Below are 21,422 nucleotides of genomic sequence, written 5' to 3' on the forward strand. Positions count from 1 at the left end.
ATCATAATTATTCGCGAGTTTAATATCCCATACATATTATTAAATATATCTCTTATCATATGAAACATTTATTTTTATTGTAATACTTTATTTATGATTCTAATTAAAAGCTAAGCGCATACCATGAGATCTCACATTAGAGTGATTATAAGTCGAATATCCAACCTCAATCCAACATTTGATACTTGTCAGTAACATATATTTGTATACGATGACTATTTAGAATTTAATCATGCGTACATGATTATATTAACATAAATTGATTTATCATACAGTTAATAGTAAATGTTCAATACTTTGAGCATTGATTTGTGTAATTACTAATTGAGGCTATATTGAGAACGATGTAATATTTAACTAAGGAGATTTAAATAAATGGATAGCCGTAGCTAATAGTAAGAAGAATGGATATGTTCACTAAAAGTCATAAGATTTGACATGAAAGTGTAATTGAGTCATAAAACTTATAAAAGTAAAATTAAATTGTAAAATTTGTTAAATTAATACAATTGAGTCGTTCTATTAACTTATTCCATTTAGACTAATGGAAGATGTTTACATGGTTTTTTTTTAATAAATATTTTTCTCCCAACATGTGGCTTAAATTCTTATTTATTTAACCAAAATATAATTAAATAAAATAAAAAACATTCAAAAAATACAAAAAATAAAGAAAAACCAAAAGGAAAGGGCGACAGGCCCTTGCCGTTGCCACCCTTGTCACTAGAAAGGGTTGGCGGGGCTCACCCTCACTAATTGGAGGTAAGGGCCCACCCAAATGTGGGTGAGGGTCGTCCGCCTAAAGGGACCCTCACCGAGGACCACCATAGCTAGGCAAATCTGGATGGAGGGTTACGACTCTCGCCTAGATTTGGGTGAGGTCACTGGCCTTGGCCAAGGCCTCGGTGACCCTCATTGGCCTTGGTTGAGCCTCGCCAACCCTTTCTAGTGACGGGGTGAGCGGTGAAGAGGCCTCCGCCCTTGCCTTTTGCTCCTTTTTTCAAATGAATACCTTTTATTTTATTTAATTAATTTTATGGTTAAACGATTAGAATTCAATCCAAATGATGTTGTTTTACCCTACAATTCTATGTCTTAGCCATGCTATCAACACGTAGGAGAGAGAAAATATTATAAAAAGCCACGTCATGTCATTGATGCGTAGGAGAGAGAGAATATCATAAAAAACCACGTTGGTATAACAGATAGAATTAATGGAAAGATTGAATTAAATAAAGTTTTGCAATTTGGTTGTACTTTTTGCAAATTTTGTTATCATAATGTGTATAGCTTTTTTAAGAAGAGAAAAAAAACACCCAAGCGTGTGGCCCAGCGCCGCTTGTCTTTTGACCAGAACTCGACGTCAAGCGCAATCAACGTGATCGAATCCCCATGGAGTCGCGCGCCAGCACCACACACACCAAATCGTGGCCAAGGTTCCGAGTCAGAGATCCTCTCCCCCGGGCAAATCAACAGCACAGGAGGCGTGAAAAAGAGAGCATATACGAACAACAGAAAATAACAAAAAGTTAAAAAGGAGAAAAAAACACACGAGGAGGGAGAAGACGACGACGAAGTGAAGTAGCGAGAGAGAGAGAGAGAGACGGCCAGCCAGTACTAGTAGTCAAGTCCTCTTCGCAGGTAAGGAACGCAGAAGGAGGAGAAGGTGGTGAGGGTCGGGTGGCCACAGTCCTTCCTCTCTCTCTCTCTCTCTCGTCCATATTTTATCTTCGCTCGCATCCACATTTTTCCCTCCCTAAATTCTCCTCCTCTTCCTCCCCATCCGAACGCATCCCCGCCCTCCCCCTCCCCCTCCCTCTCCCTCTCCCTCTCCCTCTCCCTCGCTCGCTCGCTCGCTCGATCGTCGGGCGGCGGCCATGGCTCTGCAGTCGGCCTCCCCCGGCGCACAGCTCCTCCACTCCGCCGCCAAGCCCAGCTCGGTCCTCCTCCCCAACCGAGGAGGCGGAGGAGGAGGAGGAGGAGGAGGACTCGGATGGAGCGGCGGTAGCATCTTCTCCGTCGATTTCGTCGGCCTCTACTGTAAATCCAAGCCGGCCAGGCGGCGCCTCGGCGTCTCCGGCTCCCCCTCCAGGAGCCTCTCCCGGCTCCTCCCCGCGTCGCCGTCGTCGGTGAAGGCCGTGCTCGATCTCGAGCGCACCGGTCGGGCTTCCCGCGAATCGCCTCGTCAGGCCGGGGACAAGCCGCAGGTGACGTCTTCTCTTCGGCTTCGCGCGAGCGTCTTGTTTGGCGTGTGACGGTTTCGAGTGTCCCTATCGTGCTTTTGTCGTGGAAAGTGGCGTTGGGAGGGGTGCGAGTGATCGCGAGCGATCGCGAGCTTGTGAAGGTGGTAAGGTAAAGTGCGTCGCTCTGGAAACGGAAGTGTGAACGGATGCGCTAGGAGTGCTCGTTTCCAGTGTTCCTATTTTATCGGAGATGGACGCTCAGTAAGCTTAGGAGCTGAAGCAATTTCAGAACAGTTTGTCGTGGAGGTTTGGAAGAGGATGTGGTCTTACTGCGGCCTTCATTTCTTTTCTCTCTCATTTTTTTTTTTTTGGGCACTGAACAGTTTGGGTTAGTGGCAGCAGTTGGACCTTGAAAATCTTGTTCGGAATCGTGGATTGTGGAGTGATTTCAATACGTCAATGGTGACCTGCTCTGGAGACCTACTTCATATGCTTATGAGCCTTCTCTGAGTTGCTGCTTAAATTACTGTGTTCAGTTGATGTAGAGAAAAACCAGTGTTAGTCATGGGTTACGAACCGGTGCACTGTCCCCTGGTCCCTTTAGATGAAAAAATGGGATGAAAAAGCTGAAATCGTCCTGGCATGCCTTGATCTGCGTTCCCTTCTTTTTCTTGAAACAGTTAGGGAGGAAACTATTTAGGATATATGATTGTGATGTTGCTGCTGGTTTCATATGTTCTTCTAGAAAGTACTCCACGAGACTAATCATCTGTGGCTTAGCGATCAATTTGATGACATGTCACCAAATCACCCTTTTTTGTTAGATGTTGTAAACTGAAGAGAGTAGATTCATGTATGCTACTGAAGTGGAGCATTTTTGCATCCCATGGGTAAAAAAATATTTCTCTAATGGTCTAAGGATCATCAGGAATGATTATGAATAAGTTCAAGATCTCAGGGGCTAACGTTCTTGTGAGATTGCTTGGGATTGCTGGTTGAAACTTGTACCCATGCCGGAATATTCAGAAGACCTTATTAAAATTTTAGATGCCGGAGACGGACTGGCTTGCTGCTCCCCCCCAATATAACGTCATTCAGAGGACCATCCCAAGGGATATTGATGCTTAGTTTCTTGGTTTCTTATACTTTTTGGCAGATTCATGAGTGTTGATTCATGTCCCTTTGAATATTCTGTTAAATTAGATACTTCAGGAGTGGTTCAGAATGAAGCATCAATACCTATCTGGGAATTCTTCAGTGAACGTTCAATTTTGTCAAGTCTCCTGTCTTTTAAAAAGCATAGATTTTAATAGCTTGGATGACTTTTCCTTTGAGCAGGTTGCACAATTGGAGGATATAATAGCAGAAAGAGGAGCTTGCGGAGTTGGGTTTATTGCCAATCTCGAGAATAAAGCATCATGTCAGATTGTTAAGGATGCTCTTACTGCTCTTGGTTGTATGGAACATCGTGGGGGATGTGGAGCTGATAATGACTCCGGTGACGGCTCTGGAGTGATGACATCGATTCCATGGAGTCTATTTGATGATTGGGCCAGCAAGCAAGGGATTGCGTCCTTTGATAAGTCGCACACTGGTGTGGGGATGTTTTTCTTCCCCAGAGATTCTGACCTTATCAATGAAGCCAAGAAAGGTGTGTCCCTGCTGATATTTACATCATTCTAAGTTGGGAAGATATTATGCGTATTTTGAGCATGGAAGGGTGCATGTACCTGTGAATGATCATCATTGATGCTGAAAATTTCTAGATGAAGGCACCTTTTTTTCTTTTTTTCTTTTTTTCCTCCAAGTGTGGACATGGCTACTTTCTGTTGAACTTAGTATTTTTGCTTCCAAGTGTGAGCATCGATTGCACAAGTCTAGGTAATTACCATGCAAGTTAGTATTTAACATGGTGGATTTGCCTTTTCCCATCACAGTTATTGTAAATATCTTCAGACAAGAAGGTCTTGAGGTGCTTGGATGGAGGCCTGTCCCTGTAGACTCATCCATAGTTGGTTTCTATGCAAAAGAAACTATGCCTGACATACAGCAGGTATTTGTAAGAGTTGTGAAAGAAGACAGTGTTGACGACATTGAACGAGAACTATACATTTGCCGAAAATTGATTGAAAAGGTGGCGAGTACTGAAAAATGGGGAAATGAGCTCTATGTCTGTTCTCTCTCGAATCAAACGCTAGTTTACAAGGGAATGCTGCGGTCGCAAGTTCTTGGTAAATTTTACTTAGACCTGCAGAATGATCTGTATGCATCATCTTTCGCTATATACCACAGAAGGTATAGTACAAACACTAGCCCCAGGTGGCCTCTTGCTCAGCCAATGAGGTTTCTTGGTCATAATGGAGAGATCAACACCATACAGGTTTTCTACTGCTTCCATTTTGTACCATGCTGTTTTCATGTTGTGGATTTCATAAATGTCTCTGAGCTTAGTCGAAATGTGCGTGTGTGCAGGGCAACTTGAATTGGATGCAATCTCGTGAAGCCTCATTAAAGTCCCCTGTTTGGCGTGGTCGTGAGAATGAAATTCGTCCTTTTGGTAATCCCAAAGCATCAGACTCCGCAAACCTTGATAGTGCAGCAGAAGTATGTGTCATCCTTCTCATGTTTCATCATAGTTTACTTTTGTTACAACACCTTTACTATCCTCATGCTCATTCAATTTCATGAGCTGATTATATTATCTTTCGCCATTTTAGCTATGAAACTTGTTGGATAAGTACAAAAGAAATTGAAAATGTGATTTATTTATTTATTTATTTATTTATTTATATAAAGGAGTGTGTAACGTAGGTCAATCAGTTGTTTTTCGTAAAAGCTTCTTTGGATGCTACTGAGTGCGTGACTTTTCTGTCAATGTTTAGAATGATACTAGTCTTTGTTTGGTCACCTAATGTGGCAAAAATAACTACGTGTTCCTCTCTTTATTGCTGCATAATGATGCGGTTGTGTTTAATTCGATAGTGAAACCTAGACACCGACTCTCCTACAAAGATAACGGCAATGTATCAAAAAGCTTAACCAGTTGGACACGCAAACTGAAAATGTATATCTACTGCAACTTGTTGCCTATATGATGTGGTTATTGAGGCATTTTGACATCAAGTGAGCTGGTCTCCGTCTTCTTGAGATATATTTGAGATGTAATTTATTATTGTAAATTTTTTGAGCTTTGTGCATCTGTAGTTGGTTAATTTAGAATCCTTCTATTCCTTTTCAAATTTTGAGCTTAAGATTATTTATTTAGGTCATAAATAATTGAAATTAGAATATGCAAACCTATTGGCCCATACTAAAATATGGCCAATATTTAAAATTGTTGTTCTGTGTCTGTAGTGGTTTTGGTATCTTAACCTCCTTACTCCTGTCTCTCTTCCGTGATTGCGAGATTTGTATGCTGGACTGGTGTTGACCACCTTTGCAGAATTACAAAGCTTAATGGTGAACATGATAGGAGAGTGTTACAATGATTTCTAATGACCAATAAAGCAGCACCCTAAATAATGCATTCTCTGTCTGTAAAAGTTCCCCATGTTTTCTGTGCATCTTTATTCCTTTCATACTTTTGCTTATTTTATCTATGATTGAAACCAATGGGTTATCAATATGCCGTTTCAGTCTGTTAGTTTCCTTCATGAATCCTCATTTTCTCTTTGTTGGTTCAGTTGTTGATAAGAAGTGGCCGAGCTCCTGAGGAGTCTCTAATGATTCTTGTTCCAGAAGCATACAACCATCATCCTACTTTATCGATCAAATACCCTGAGGTACTTCACTTGCAGTTCTTTTCACACCTACTGCTTATTTGAATGTGCTGTTGGTCTATTTAAATTTCTACCAAGGTCGCTGTTGAATCTTCTCTTAGTTTTATGCAAAGGAAAGTCTCACTAGCTTGTTTCTCCATTCTTGAAGATTGATCATCTACAATGTGCCAATGCTAGAGTACATTCCAAAACAAAATCTATCTATCATAGCCAAATTGATTCTTCCACAACCGGAAACGGCATTGTAATCAACTATATGTCCTACTTTTTCACTCTTTTTGAATTAGAGACTAATAGGTAATCAAGCGAGGTCAGCAATGAGGAATTTAGTGATCGGAGGCAGGGACGACTAAATCATATTAATGTATTCTTACAAGAACATGCTGAGGGACTTTTCTTGACAATTGTTCAGGCAGTTGCTTGCTGGCACTTTGGTCACCAAATCCTACAAAAGGAGCTTTTACTGATAAGATGACCATTGAATGCATAAGGAAAATCTGACATGCTTCTGACCTAAATCTTTGTCTCTGTGACCTGCAAATGGATCACATAAATCAGAGTTCTTGTTGAGAGCTCTGTGATTTTCCTTTGACTTGAAGCACCTATGGGTTGACAGGCTTTACTGCTCACTTTGAACAGATATCTTATAAATCGGACCTGTTTCTTGTCTTGTAATGAGCTTTGCTTAACTTTGGTCTTTGTCTCAAGGTGGTTGACTTTTATGAGTACTACAAGGGTCAGATGGAGACTTGGGATGGACCAGCATTGCTTTTATTCAGGTCATCCTCAAACACTATTATTGATCATTATTTGTGCTCTTATTGAATTATTGTTAGGAGGAGCCTTGACTTGAAATTAAATATGGAGTAAGCTCATATTTCTTCTAAGAACTAATTGAACTGGTATTTATCATTTGAGATTAAGAATCTACACAATAGTGGTTTGTGGCAATCTTTTCTCGGGCACATATCTAGTCACTCAAATTTGGATGGGCTATGTGAGAAACACAGTGCATTATATGCTGACTGGCACACTACATATACTGTATATGATTCAAGTGCTCTACTTTGCTAACCACCCGAGATCAACAGAGGAATCTGCAATAATTATTGGAACCTGTTGGGATATCTATTCCTTCTATGGCAGTCATTATGTTACTTAGAGGACATCTTAGACATTCTGAAGACACTTAAGCTCTTTTGTCATGCAAATGATATAGATGACATTATTTTGATTACTATGAAACCTGCTTTGCCGCCTTCTTGTTCTCCTTTATCTAGTCATCTATGCTAATTCTTCCAGTTCTTACTGATTAATTTGTGTGGTTAGTGATGGTAAAACTGTTGGGGCCTGTCTTGATCGGAATGGACTTCGCCCGGCTAGGTACTGGCGCACAAAAGACAATGTTGTCTATGTTGCATCTGAGGTATGATTCAATCATCTGTCACTTTGCCCAAAATGTTCTATCGCGTTCAGGCGCTATTTGAGACTGTTTGCCTAGATGGGGATCATGTGTCATTTGAGGTTTTCAAATTTCGAAAAAATTGGCTCATCTTATTCTTCTATATATGTCCTTATTTTTTGTTTTTTATTTTTTCAATATTCTGTGAGCATCAGTTTCATGGATTTGGATAATCATCATGACCAGGGATAGATGGTCAAAGTGTAATTCAGGCTTGCGAGTGTAAACAATCACGACAGAGTTCACTTTACCAACTGGATTGAGATAATGACTTAATTTACTTAATTAGTACCTGTATTTGCCTAATCATCCACTGATATAAGATGGTGGAAGGTTATGACTGACATAGAACAGTAGTCACGCTGCAATAATGTAGTGAATCTGCCTGTGCTCTGTTTTCTGTATATTCAGGTTGGTGTTTTGCCAATGGATGAGTCAAAAGTTACAATGAAGGGCAGGCTTGGACCAGGAATGATGATATCGGTTGATTTAACAAGTGGTCAGGTTTGTTTGGGGTTTTCTGTTTGTTTCTGACACTAGAAGGATATCGTGGCTTCCTGTTGTGATAGCATGCATATATTTTGTTTCCCAAGATATGTTCTTCTTGATCAATTGTTGTTTGATTGTCTTTAAATCTGAAAAAAAATTATATGGATCTGGGCAGGATGCTTATAACATTGAAGCGGAACTTCTAGGACCATAGAAATGTCTAGGTTAAATATTTTGAGTGATTAGCAGGAAGAATCATGTTGAAGTGCAGGTGTATTTTGTAGCACATACATTTCAAACTGTGAAGAAGCTTATCATGAATGATGTATCCTGACCATGAGACCACTGTTGCGTTGTATTTTGTTATTGAAAACAAGACACTTAGTGGAAATATTTTGCCCAAATCATATGCTTAATATGCCCGTGAACCAGACTGGGATCGATATTTCAATATTATTGATGCTTTTGCTCGACTCTTTTGAAACCGTTTTCTAGACCTGAAAAAAAATTACATAGGTTAGGAAGAGGAAACCTTGTGAGCGCTTTGACTGTTTTGGCTTGAATGGCCAGTTTGGTGGGCTATCATGTGGAGTACATGTAATTAGTTTACTATCTGGCAGTATGCATGTTCTATCTGAGGCTGATGAGATCATGTAGCCACTGATGAAAAATTATGATTTTCATTGCTTCTCTCCCAAATAAAGCACTTTCAGGGGTCGTGTGTATATAACTAGAAGGGAGTGATGTGTTGAAACTCACAAATTTTTTTACCTGAATCATGTCAAATTACAGGTTTATGAGAATACTGACGTCAAAAAGCGAGTAGCATTATCAAATCCATATGGAAAATGGGTTGCTGAAAACATGCGAAAGTTGAAGCCCGTGAACTTCCAGTCAACTACTACAATGGAGAATGAGTCAATCTTAAGACATCAACAGTAAGAGTTACTTTATTGCTCTTTAGAAATGGACATGTGACTAGAAGAAATGTTTTGCTGGCATTGCTAGTGATAGAGATCATAACCAATTCTGGATTTTTCTTTTAATCCTGATGGTCTTTACCGGTTGGTACTGGGATGGAGCAGGGCTTTTGGATACTCAAGCGAGGATGTCCAGATGATTATTGAAACAATGGCTGCACAGGGAAAAGAGCCTACATTCTGCATGGGGGATGACATTCCACTGGCAGTACTATCTCAAAAGCCGCATATGCTCTATGATTATTTTAAGCAACGATTTGCCCAGGTTTGTGACAGTTTTTCTAGCTTTGAAGGAATTTACATTTGTTAACTATGGTGATGAATAAAAGATTGATATTCAATGAATAAAACATTCCATAATTGAAATCGACCTTTGGCACTGAGAGTTGTAAGAAGCTAGAATTACTCTTTTGCTGGCTCATCTAGTCTCATTCTTTTCTTCCTTCGGTCCCAAGCTTTCACTCATTGGGGAATGCATAAGAGGCTGCCCAGCCCTACAGTTTCTCCAATGAGCTTAAGATTGTACATCTGCATGTGATGCCCTGTTCAACGTGCCGTAAATTATGGCATGGCATCCTTTATTGCTGAAGTATCTACCAATTGGCTGAGCTATTATTCCTAGAATCCGTTTGCATTTTTTTTTATTCATGCAATTTCAAGTGTAATCTTCAAGGATGGATTACATGACATTAATTGGTTGTTCTGATGTTTATATTATGTATATTCTTGAGGGAGTCTGTTTGTCGGTTGCATATAAAGTTATTGAGTCCTTGGACTTCCAGGTTACAAATCCAGCTATTGACCCTCTTAGAGAAGGCTTAGTCATGTCTCTTGAAGTCAATATTGGGAAGCGAGGGAACATATTGGAGGTCGGACCTGAAAATGCTTCCCAGGTATGCCTGCAGATTTTTTCTTCTTTGCAGAAGTCTGTACTCAACCATGTTAGATGGGAAATTACCTCCACAAAATGCTTTTCATTTTGAATGTCAGTGGGAATGAGATTAACTATTTTTTTTTTTTAAAACCAGGTGAGTTTATCTAGCCCTGTGTTGAATGAGGGGGAGCTTGAGGAGCTGCTACGAGACCCAAACTTAAAACCCTATGTATTACGAACATTTTTTGATATACGGAAAGGGATTGAGGGTTCACTGGAGAAGACACTGAACAGGCTGTGTGAAGCAGCTGATGAGGCTGTTCGAAATGGCTCACAGTTGCTTGTTCTCTCTGACAGATTAGATGAATTGGTGAGTGCATTCTGTTTTTCCTTACATACTTAAACCTTCCCTGCGGAATGAAAGGAAATTGAGGAATGGTGATTTTTTACAGTAAAAAGGATTCTTTCATAGATTACTGGCGGATTGGGTAAAGCTTCCTCCTGCCTGATCATTTCATGCAATTTCTTGTGCTTTCAAATGTTAGGTTTGATAAAGTGGTGAAACTTACCTTCCATATCAAAGTCTGCAAGTGAGTGCAATGTGCCTGGTGTAGCTTTTAGCTTCAATATTACTTTAATCAAGATGTTTGACTAAATGGTGCTAGCCTACTTTTTACAAGACTTTTTTTTCCGTTAAGTATAGAGAAATTCACTATGAGGCAAGAAGAGGATGCCAATGCATTTACAAAAAAAGAGCTCAAAGTCACTCCTTTTTTACGACACGTATTACATTGGAATTAGGGTATCATATTAACTCTTGGTTTTGTTGGTTACAAGATCTGTAGCATAAGATTCATGTATTGAGTCCATTGGGTTATTGCATCATACATGTTAGTTAGTGGGCAAATTAATGGTCCTATTGCCCCAATTAATGATTGTATAAATCATCAGTCCCATAGTGAGCTTTACATTTTAGTGCATCTTCTATGGGATAACCACAGAAAATAGTCTGTGAAATAGGTCTTTCGTGAATAGTTGGGTTTCTGTGCATTTCTGTCCAATTACATGGATTGTCAATGCAATCTTTCCTGGAAAAATGAGCATACTACTTCTAAAAGTGAAGTGAATGAGTGTATTTTCAGCATGTACTGATGAGAGGCTTTCCCCCTCGAGAAAAATCTAAATTTTCCTACTGGTAATCTTTGTTCCTTTGACAAACTGTCACATTTGAAAATTTTAATTTTGGTTAGAGGATCTCTTTTGTGGGGTTGAGAATCTTGCCTTGTGATTCACAATTTTCTGCACATAAAACTAGAAGGAAGTTATGTCAATCGGTTATTTTGGCTCCCTTCTTCAGGAACCTACACGCCCTGCAATACCAATCCTTCTTGCTGTCGGTGCTGTTCATCAACATCTCATTGAGAATGGCCTGCGAATGTCTTGTTCAATTGTAGCAGACACTGCTCAATGCTTCAGCACTCATCAGTTTGCTTGCTTAATTGGATATGGGGCTAGGTAAAACCTAACAATTGTGTTCTCTGTATGAGTACTTTTTTTTTTTGGTTGGAGTCTGAATACTTTAAATGCAGTGGCATGTCTTCCGATGTTCATGTAGAATCTTATCCTGAATTTACTCTGTCAGTGCCGTATGTCCCTACTTGGCATTGGAAACATGCCGACAATGGCGCTTGAGTACAAAAACAGTAAATTTGATGCGAAATGGGAAGATGCCTACAGTGACAATTGAACAGGCACAGAAGAACTTCTGTAAGGTTGGTACTCAATCTCCAGCAGCAATCTGCATTTGCACAATTTTCCCTGGTTTTCCTTCTTTCTTCAAAATTTGATTTTTTCAACCTTACTCAGTTTGGTTAAGCCACTATAGTTCAACTGTTCTGAGTTTGAGTAGAGATGACCTATTGTAATCGTCTGTTTGAAAAATTTACCATTTTATAGATTAATTGGAAAAATATGCAATAATCTTTCCCTCATAATTCAGATGCATTCATTCTATTCCTTTTGTCATTGAAATTTGGTGAAAGCTCTCTGTATCTAGCTTGTTTCCCAGCAACTATCCTGTGTACAGTAGATAACTTTGTTCTACAGTTGCTTCTTTTACCAAGTTTGTTTTCGTTTTTGTTCCCAATTTCCTCTGTCGGATGGTAGAACTTCTACAGTTTTCCTTTTCTGTGCCAAGTATGCTGAAGTGATGTTTATGGTTACAGGCAGTCAAGTCAGGTCTACTTAAGATTCTTTCCAAAATGGGCATCTCATTGCTTTCAAGGTACATTCTCAATTATTATCAAGAAGATATGGTGTCAAAATCATTATGACCATTTTTCATTATGTTCTTCCATCCGGTGAGTTTGCCATACTGCTTTCGAACAATTTGCTTCTGATGGATTATGTTCACAAGTTTGCTTCTGGTTTCAGTTATTGTGGTGCACAGATATTTGAGATCTATGGATTAGGGAGAGATGTTGTTGATCTGTCATTCCGCGGAAGTGTATCTGTGATTGGCGGACTGACGCTCAATGAGGTGAGTGAGACAATAAATTGTCTCTTAGTCAACTATTCTTTCAGTTGGCAGAAAGTTGTGTGATGAATATTGAAGGCAATCATTTGGCCAAAGACCTGGCAATCATTCATGCGTTGACTGTCTATGCTTTACATCGTTATGGAAATTTTCTGGATGTGTATGGTTCATATGTGAATCAAATTGCTATTGAATCACATAGGGAAGTTCATTATATGCATTTTTCTGATTAGCTGCGGAGCCTAAAGTTGTAGTTTTCCTCCAAAAAATATTACCTCTGCTACAGAATCTGAAGGACTGTAGAAGCATAGCTTATGTCTTTTTGATATGCTAATGCTTACTGCCATGGCTAGTTATGGTGGCCTAGATGAGAATGTTTGACATAAGAATCTAGAGAGGCAAAATTTAACAAAGAGATGCACAGAATCGTGAGAGGTGAAAAATTTCCTTCTACAGTTAGAACAAGAACACATGACACGTTATATTACTGCCTTCAATTCCAAATACTTGGATTTCTTTATATTTAGGAGACTCTGCAATGGAATGAGATCTCATTTCTGCTAGTAATTTAAAACCAATTCCTCAGGCATGTTGTGTTTATTGTGATGTCAACAATTGCAGTTACTGTAGTTAAATTTACATAGTAAACGTACTGTTTCCCCCTCATTATGAAGCAAACCTAATTTTGTCACGAAAATGCTAGTTACATTCCTCTTCCGTGTTGTACTATTTTCTTGCGTTATTGTTCCAGCTGCTATTTTATTAATTTATGCCCTTTCCATGGGGAATCTTATTCTCTGCCAGCTTGCAAGGGAGACATTGTCTTTTTGGGTGAAGGCTTTTTCAGAGGATACAGCAAAGAGGCTAGAGAATTTTGGATTTATACAGTTCAGACCTGGAGGTATCAGTCAAATCAATAAGTGAATCTTAATTAGCAAATTATTCATGCTGATAGTGTATCTTCTCACGCATACAGTTGGATATTCTTGTACTGATTTCTATTCTGTTACTGAAATAATTTACCTCCTATATTATCTAGAATTTGTAGAATAGCAGTTAATTTATATCTAACTAATTGTCACCAGTTTGACTTGCAATTTAAGTCAAAACTCTTACGTAGAAGATAGCATGATACAGTCAAGTTTGCGCAGTATCTGATAGAGTAGTTGATTGGTTCACTCTCTGGAATGTAATCCGCTCATGACTGAATATGTTTCCATTTTGGCATCATCAAGGGGAATATCATGGAAACAACCCAGAAATGTCAAAATTGCTGCATAAGGCTGTTCGTCAGAAGAGTCTAAGTGCATTTTCAATTTATCAGCAGCATTTGGCTAATCGTCCTGTTAACGTAGGTGATCTGTTCTTCTTCGGACTTTGTAATTTCTAATGTCATTTAGAACATTGATACTTGGAGAAACTTAATATGGATGTTCCCTATCCATGTTCTCTTATCTAGGTACTGCGTGATCTTCTAGAGTTTACAAGTGATCGGGCTCCGATACCAGTTGGAAGGGTTGAACCCGCATCTTCCATTGTTGAGCGGTTTTGCACTGGGGGAATGTCACTTGGAGCAATTTCAAGAGAAACTCATGAAGCAATTGCCATAGCAATGAATAGATTAGGAGGAAAATCAAATTCTGGAGAAGGTGGTGAGGTAATCTACAGTTCTTCATCATTCACTGACTATTCGTTTTATGTGTCATTTAGGTTGTCTCTTAAATTCGTTCAAGCCCAGAAGTTAACGGTTAGTGATATGTTGTGTGATGGTAGGATCCTATCCGCTGGAGCCCGTTGACAGATGTTGTTGATGGTTATTCTCCAACACTGCCTCATCTCAAAGGACTACAAAATGGGGATACTGCTACCAGTGCTATCAAACAGGTCATTAAGGAGGGTTTGTCTTATCATCTTGTTTTCGAACTCGTACTTTGTTAGCTTGTTAGAGTCCTTGTTAACATTCTATATCAGAAGAAATACTTAATTTCAAGCTTCAAAGTCCCTTTTGCGAGCATCATTAAATTTTTCTTTTCCTTTCAGGTTGCTTCTGGGCGATTTGGTGTTACTCCAACATTCTTGGTCAATGCCGACCAACTGGAGATCAAAATTGCACAGGGTGCTAAGCCTGGTGAAGGTGGCCAATTACCTGGGAAAAAAGTCAGTGCGTACATTGCAAGGCTGCGTAACTCTAAGCCTGGGGTTCCACTTATATCTCCACCTCCTCACCATGATATATATTCTATCGAGGACCTTGCCCAGTTGATTTATGACCTTCATCAGGTGATTATATTTTACTTCTTGAATTGTTATATTGCTTGTCATCAGCAGTAGTTAAACTTTTGGATATCTATTGAATGAACAGGTCAATCCTAAGGCTAAGGTATCTGTAAAGCTTGTTGCAGAAGCTGGAATTGGTACAGTTGCTTCTGGCGTTGCAAAGGGGAATGCTGATGTTATACAGGTTTAACTTTTGATAATATGTCATGACAGATTTTCTAGTTATTCTCTTTCATCGTAGTTATACACTGTCTTTTACATCTTTTACATAGTAGGTTGCTAATGTTAGGATGCACGTTTGAGTGAGTTGTGTTAGAGAAATCTCACATCGGAAAACTAATGTAGTGTAGAGCAGTTAATTTATCATAGTTTGCCTATAACTCATTGGCTTAAGCTTTTGAGTTAATGTGGGTTCAACTGGATATATTGACTGGCTTGGATTTTGGGCTCCCTCTTGGCAATCTCCTAGGTGAAGGTATCAAAGACCTCTGTTGTGCACTCCCAACAAATGGTATCAAAGCCGATGATTGCGGTTTCTGGGCAGGTGGGCATTGTGGTGTAGCAACATGGGCCTATAAGGATGATATTGGGCTAGAAGGATACCTGAATTAAGGGGGAGCAAGCCTAACACTGAGCTCACATGTGAGGGGGAGATTGTTAGGATACACGTGTGGGTGAGTTATGTTAGAGAAATCCTACATCAGAAAATTATGTAGTGTAGAGCGGTTAATGTATCCTAGTTGGCCCATAACTTATTGGCTTAAGCTTTTGAGTTAAGGTGGGTCCAACCGAATATTGACGGGCTTGGATTTTGGGCTCCCTCTTGTCGATCTCTTAAGTGAAGGTATCAAAGACTTCTACTGTGCACTCCCTAATACTTGGTGTATAAGGGAAATTTCAAATTCAAAATCAGTTAATTTAGATCAGAATTCAAAATTAATTTACTTCCATTGGGATCATCATTGGGGGAAGAATTATAGCTGGGCATTCCGGGTGCATGTAGTGTTCTCTGGGAGCAGGATTTTGCTTCACTAAAAGAGAATTTTTTTGTTTTTTTTGAAGTACTGTATCATCATTGACGCTGCTACCAGTTCCTAGAGAAGCATTTAGTTATAACCTTCTCCAACATATTAATAGAAATGAGGACTATGCTCAAACATGTTAAAAGTTTACAAAAGTTGATAGATGATCTATGGATAAGCTTGGAATATGTCTTGGAAGATAATGAACCCAAAGAGAGATTATAAAAAGTGGTTGGAATATCATGTCAGAATCCCCCTTTGGAATTCCACTTCCTGTATCTGCGTCACTTGTTGTCTATTTAAGTAGCATTGACTTTTTCGGCCAAAAAACAAGTGTTGTCGTCTTGCTAACTAAATGAATAAACTGTATAAAGTCAGCAGTGGAATTTGTCTACGGATTTTTATGCTTCTGTGAGTTGTACTTATTGACAAATTATCCTTGTTTGCGTGTATACTGCATTTTTGAGTCTGTTTGGAGTAACATCAGTAAGTTGCGGTAGAAGGCCTGTGGATGCTTCTTTGATCGTAATTATTATTAAACTTCTTTGACATTGTAAGTTACATGGAAGTTAGAATATGAACGTAATCTTTCTTTCTTTCTTTTCTTTTCTTTTCTTTTCTTTTTTTTTTGTTGTTGCAGATATCAGGCCATGATGGTGGAACTGGAGCTAGTCCTGTAAGTTCAATCAAGCATGCTGGTGGACCCTGGGAACTTGGGCTGACAGAATCTCACCAGGTTTTTTTATTGAGAAGTACCATACATTAAAATTCTTTTAATGTTCGTCCTTGAACAAAATCATTATTGTCGGGATTGTGAACTTTTACAGACTCTGATTGCAAATGGACTTCGAGAAAGGGTAATTCTACGGGTTGATGGTGGCTTTAAAAGTGGATTTGATGTTCTAATGGCTGCTGCAATGGGTGCTGATGAGTATGGGTTTGGTTCAGTGGCCATGATTGCCACTGGATGTGTTATGGCTCGCATTTGCCATACCAACAATTGTCCTGTTGGTGTTGCAAGCCAGGTATTGGAGTTAAGGATTAGATTCATTATGCTCTTGTTCCTTGTGCTATACGATGTTATGAACGTTCCTCTCGTTTATCTTATGTCAGAGGGAAGAATTGCGTGCCAGATTTCCTGGTGTGCCTGGTGATCTTGTCAACTTCTTTTTATATGTTGCGGAGGAGGTAATCTACCAGTTTATCTTTCTCCTGTGAATTGCGGGGCTTCATTTAATTTGAGGTTCTTTGTTTAGCTTTTATTTCATACTTATAACATGGCTTGCAACTTTTCCAGTATTTCAAACAGAACTGTCATTACTTTGTCTAGGTGAGAGGCATGTTGGCACAGCTCGGTTATGAGAAGTTGGATGATGTGATTGGAAGGACAGAGTTGTTAAAGCCTCGTGATATCTCCCTTGTGAAAACACAGCATCTTGATCTGAGTTACATTCTCTCAGTATGCAACTGGAAACATGCTCTTCTCCGAAAAGTTCCTTTTTTTCTTTTTTTGCTGTGATAAAATTTGCAGTCTCTCTTTGGTGTATCTGACATATGTTTAACTTCATTCCAGAGTGTAGGGTTGCCAAAATGGAGCAGTACTGAAATTAGAAATCAAGAAGTTCATACTAATGGTCCTGTGCTGGATGATGCTGTGCTGGCAGATCCAGAGGTAGCTTATCTGCCAGAGGCTGCATCTGACATTATTCTTTTCCTTGTATTTTGGGACTTCTTAAAGCAATCCTCGTCACTCTGAGCACATATTACTACTATGAGCTTCTATGATGGGTTCACATTCTTCTTGAAATAAAAAGAAAATGTCTATATGATTTAAAATGGTCCTCATAATTAGAATATCATCTTTATCTGGGGGCACACTTAACAGGGAGAGGAGGTGTACATATAATTATCTGATACTGATGCACTGTGGCGAAGTAAATATTGAAGCATACATTTGAAGTTTAGCCTATCTGCTACCTTTTTTTTCAATCAAATATCTGCTACCTTAAGAATGCTGTTTTAGTCATATAATAGAAGCAAATCTAACCTGCCAAACTTGTTCTGCTCATTTATTTGACCTTCATAACTGAATTCTGATTTCCGACCACTCTTAACTTGTGGTCATATAGTTCAGTAAGTCAATTGGAAAATCTGTCGAGAGCTCAAATAATGGTCTTTTTGCTAGCTTTGCATATAGTCATTAGCGACTTCGAGTTATAAGCGACTATATACTTGCCCACCTAGTTAGTCCATTCTTTTTAAGACGTTTACTGTGTTTATTCAGATATCAGATGCTATTGAAAACGAAAAGGTGGTCAGTAAAACTTTCAGCATACACAATGTGGATCGTGCTGTTTGTGGACGTGTGGCAGGTGTGGTGGCAAAGAAGTATGGGGACACAGGCTTTGCAGGGCAGCTGAACATAACGTAAGATTCATGTCCTTTTAATTGTTTTGGGAAAAAAAAAGAACATTGTGGACGTGTTTCCCGCTGACAACTTTGGTTTCAGAAAGAATGATTAGTTTACATGTTCTAAGGAGGTGCTTTGTACTGTGGATGCTTGCATACATTCTAAGTTATATTTCTTGACTTCTGCAGATTTTTAGGGAGTGCTGGGCAGTCATTTGCTTGTTTTCTAACTCCTGGAATGAACATTCGACTTGTGGGGGAGGCTAATGACTATGTTGGCAAGGTACACAGAATCTCTTTCTTATGCACTTTCCAGTGGATTGGTAAAAAAGCACTAATTTCAACTCAGAGCTACAAGCCATCTCTTATTGGTCTTCATTTGATTGGGTATGATTCAAAGGATAACTGAATACAGTGTGAACCTAGTCTAGAAAGCATGACACAAATCGATCTCTTCTTAGGGTATGGCTGGCGGTGAATTGGTTATAACTCCTGTCGAGAATATTGGTTGTTGCCCCGAGGATGCAACAATAGTAGGCAATACTTGCTTGTATGGAGCTACTGGTGGCCAAGTTTTTGTAAGAGGGAAAGCTGGGGAGCGATTTGCTGTGAGGAATTCTCTTGCTCAAGCAGTGGTGGAAGGTACAGGGGATCATTGTTGTGAATACATGACTGGAGGTTGTGTGGTTGTGCTGGGAAAGTGAGTATACTCTGTTCTGTCAATCCTTTAGAAAGAAAGGAACATTTTTTCAACCAGTTTGTTTTGAATTTGACAGAGTTGGTAGAAATGTGGCTGCTGGAATGACCGGAGGTTTAGCATATATTCTTGATGAGGACGACACTCTAATACCTAAGGTTTGTCCAGATAAAACCCATTCCTTTTTATTGCCAGTTACACTTATAGCTTCATCTAGCATGAAAGATGGGTTATTGCCATCATCACCTTGAGCTGTGGCACTGTTTGACCTTGGCTGCATGATGACAGACGTCCTCCTAGAAGTGTTTCCATCTATTACTGAGTAAATGAGGGAGCAAGACATTGTTATCTAATTTTTCTTTGGCATGCTGCATGTGCGTCGTCAGTGGACTTTTTTGATCAAGAATTTGGTTTGTGTTGCAATGTCATTGGGCGCCTGGCCCTGCAGTTTGGGTGGAGAATAGTTTGGAGACTATATCTAATGCATAATGAGTTTTAATCAGTCCCCCAATGTCCTTTGCTTGCCATGTCTAATGTCCTTTATTTGCAAATCATGCTGAAAAATTGTTAACAGGTAAACCGAGAGATCGTAAAAATCCAGAGGGTGAAGGCACCAGTTGGACAGATGCAGCTGAAGAGCCTTATTGAAGCCCATGTTGTAAGTTTACAATGATCTTTATATGTTCATTGTATGCTCATTAGAAAAGTCAGTTCCCTGTTTTCATGGCTGACAGTTTTACCGCAGAAAAACAATGTCACTGATGATCTCCAGCCATATTTTTGCATTTGAGTTTCAATGGTCAAGTCCTTAAGTGACGAGAGAAAGAGATAGGTCTAGCATATCCATTTACTGCATCGCATTAGTGAAAAAATTTGAAAATAAAGACTATGTTGCAGTGACCTGGCCCAAATTCATGCGGGCCAAGCCCTTAGAGGAATATCTCAAATGGGTTCCTTTCTGCTGCTTCTCGACCCTTTTATCACTTAATAAGCTGCATCCAACCCGATGTAGGATTATACATAAATATACACAGAAAGAGTAATATGTGTGCTCAAGTATCTTGTATATGAATGCATTTCTTCTCTCATTGACCGTGGAATTTAATGTCAATTTAAATTAAACATGCATCTCTGAAGGAAGATACGTCAGAAATGTAGACTCTAGTTGTCCTAACTTTTATTGGGTCTAGAAGCAACTACCCATGTGAAGTTCCAATGAAGAAAGCCTTGATTGGACCATCTGGTTACGTAAAGCCAGATGCAGTAGTTGTCTGGTCAACGCAGGTCTCAGACCACTTGCTATAGCTTAACTTGCTGACAGTTTTAGTGGTTGCCAAACACGGCCTTTGCATTTGACAGCATCCAGTTTATTTATCAGCAGGTTAATCTCACAAATAAACTGTGCCTCATTGATTATTCGTCCCAACAAGCTTTTCCATGTTATATGAGTAATAGAAATTACTCTCATATCAGTATTTCTACATTTCTTCCATCTCACTTTGACAAGGTTGTTTCACAAAGAACCTTTCTCGTCTTATGTTTGGTGTAGGAGAAAACTGGCAGCAGCAAAGGCTCGGCAATTCTCGAGGAGTGGGACAAGTACCTACCACTCTTCTGGCAGTTTGTTCCGCCTAGTGAAGAAGACACTCCAGAGGCTTGTGCAGAGTACGAGGCAACAGCCTCTGGACAGGTGACATTGCAGTCTGCATGATTTCCTTGCGAGCAACAAAGCATGTGAGTTAGAGGCAGCCAACCAGCATTGTACAGGAAAAATGAATGTGAATACATAGCTGTGGTATCGTTATTCAACTAATGGGTCAGGAAACACCTGCTGCTTTGAGGTGGCATTTTCGAGTTTGAGAAGATCGAAATTGCCAGACCAAAGATCGTGGTCTATACCTCCAAAGTCATTCATGTCCATGGGACACTCGAGCAGTTGTACAGATAGTGGGAGAAGTTTTCAGGTTTCTGTCATGTCAAAGCTTCTGGGAATTTGATTAAGAAGCAATCACAAGAGTGCTTCGGCTGGGATTAACATCAGTTCAGCCACAGAGAAGCATTCAGTCAGCTCTATTATTATCTATTGTTTCTCGTCAATTACTCTCTCTCAGATTTATTCGCCGACGGTCCTCAGTCAGGAACTTGTAACCTGCATTTCACATTATATTGGGGGTCTTTGTAGTTTCGCCAAGAATTAACAGAAGGGAAATAAAATCAAGTTTTTGAGGGTTGCAAATTGAATGTAATTGGGAACCAATTAGATATGTATGACCTGCTTAATTGACTCATGGGTAGCTTATCATATGCTCTAGCCGAGCAATACAAAGCCTCGCTATTAATTTACTCTGTACAAGTATGATTATTTGGCTGCTTGTTCGGCAGCTATTTCTCGTCCCACGATACACCGTCGTGCAGAGTTACGTCTGAGAGCCTCTGTTTGAATGAGATTGATGTTCCATCTAAGCTCTAGACACGGTAAAGTAAACTTCATGGGATCGATGAAGATATAATGTCTAGCTTCTTAGGGTCTATTCCCGAAGGGTCGTCTGTGCCGTTGAAAGGATAGGATCATCTTACAACTTAACTGGACATTGGAACAGCTGCTTTGGTACTAATTACTTAGGCCTACAGCTCTTGCTTCGTGACGCTCAACATCACTCTAATTCTCGAGCTCTCGCTAAATCTATAACCATATCGCAAGCTGCGTTGCTTTA

General features: G+C 39.6%; 1 protein-coding gene across 1 annotated transcript; it reads left to right on the plus strand.

Annotated features, from left to right (window-relative positions):
- The first annotated feature begins 1,877 nt into the window (after positions 1-1,877).
- On the plus strand, positions 1,878-21,051 carry LOC104444178 (ferredoxin-dependent glutamate synthase, chloroplastic). Its single transcript, XM_039314739.1, has 33 exons — positions 1,878-2,207; positions 3,522-3,834; positions 4,121-4,563; positions 4,656-4,787; positions 5,867-5,965; positions 6,671-6,741; positions 7,292-7,388; positions 7,836-7,928; positions 8,706-8,851; positions 8,999-9,158; positions 9,676-9,786; positions 9,922-10,137; positions 11,125-11,282; positions 11,410-11,539; positions 11,993-12,051; positions 12,201-12,306; positions 13,108-13,204; positions 13,539-13,654; positions 13,763-13,960; positions 14,077-14,187; positions 14,344-14,583; positions 14,666-14,764; positions 16,243-16,338; positions 16,430-16,627; positions 16,716-16,790; positions 16,933-17,061; positions 17,176-17,274; positions 17,887-18,029; positions 18,201-18,294; positions 18,473-18,711; positions 18,788-18,866; positions 19,283-19,366; positions 20,258-21,051. Exons 1-33 carry the CDS (start codon positions 1,878-1,880, stop codon positions 20,417-20,419), a joined length of 4,923 nt encoding a protein of 1,640 aa, XP_039170673.1. The 3' UTR covers positions 20,420-21,051.
- The last annotated feature ends 371 nt before the right edge of the window (positions 21,052-21,422 follow it).

The sequence above is a fragment of the Eucalyptus grandis genome, chromosome 1 (assembly GCF_016545825.1).
Source record: "Eucalyptus grandis isolate ANBG69807.140 chromosome 1, ASM1654582v1, whole genome shotgun sequence".
Lineage (NCBI taxonomy): Eukaryota > Viridiplantae > Streptophyta > Magnoliopsida > Myrtales > Myrtaceae > Eucalyptus > Eucalyptus grandis.

Coding starts and splice junctions, on each gene's coding strand:
- LOC104444178 (XM_039314739.1), top strand. CDS start 1,878: ATGGCTCTGCAGTCGGCCTCCCCCGGCGCACAGCTCCTCCACTCCGCC. Junction 13,655..13,762: donor TGGCTAATCGTCCTGTTAAC/GTAGGTGATCTG, acceptor TCTCTTATCTAG/GTACTGCGTGATCTTCTAGA. Junction 17,062..17,175: donor ATCTGAGTTACATTCTCTCA/GTATGCAACTGG, acceptor ACTTCATTCCAG/AGTGTAGGGTTGCCAAAATG.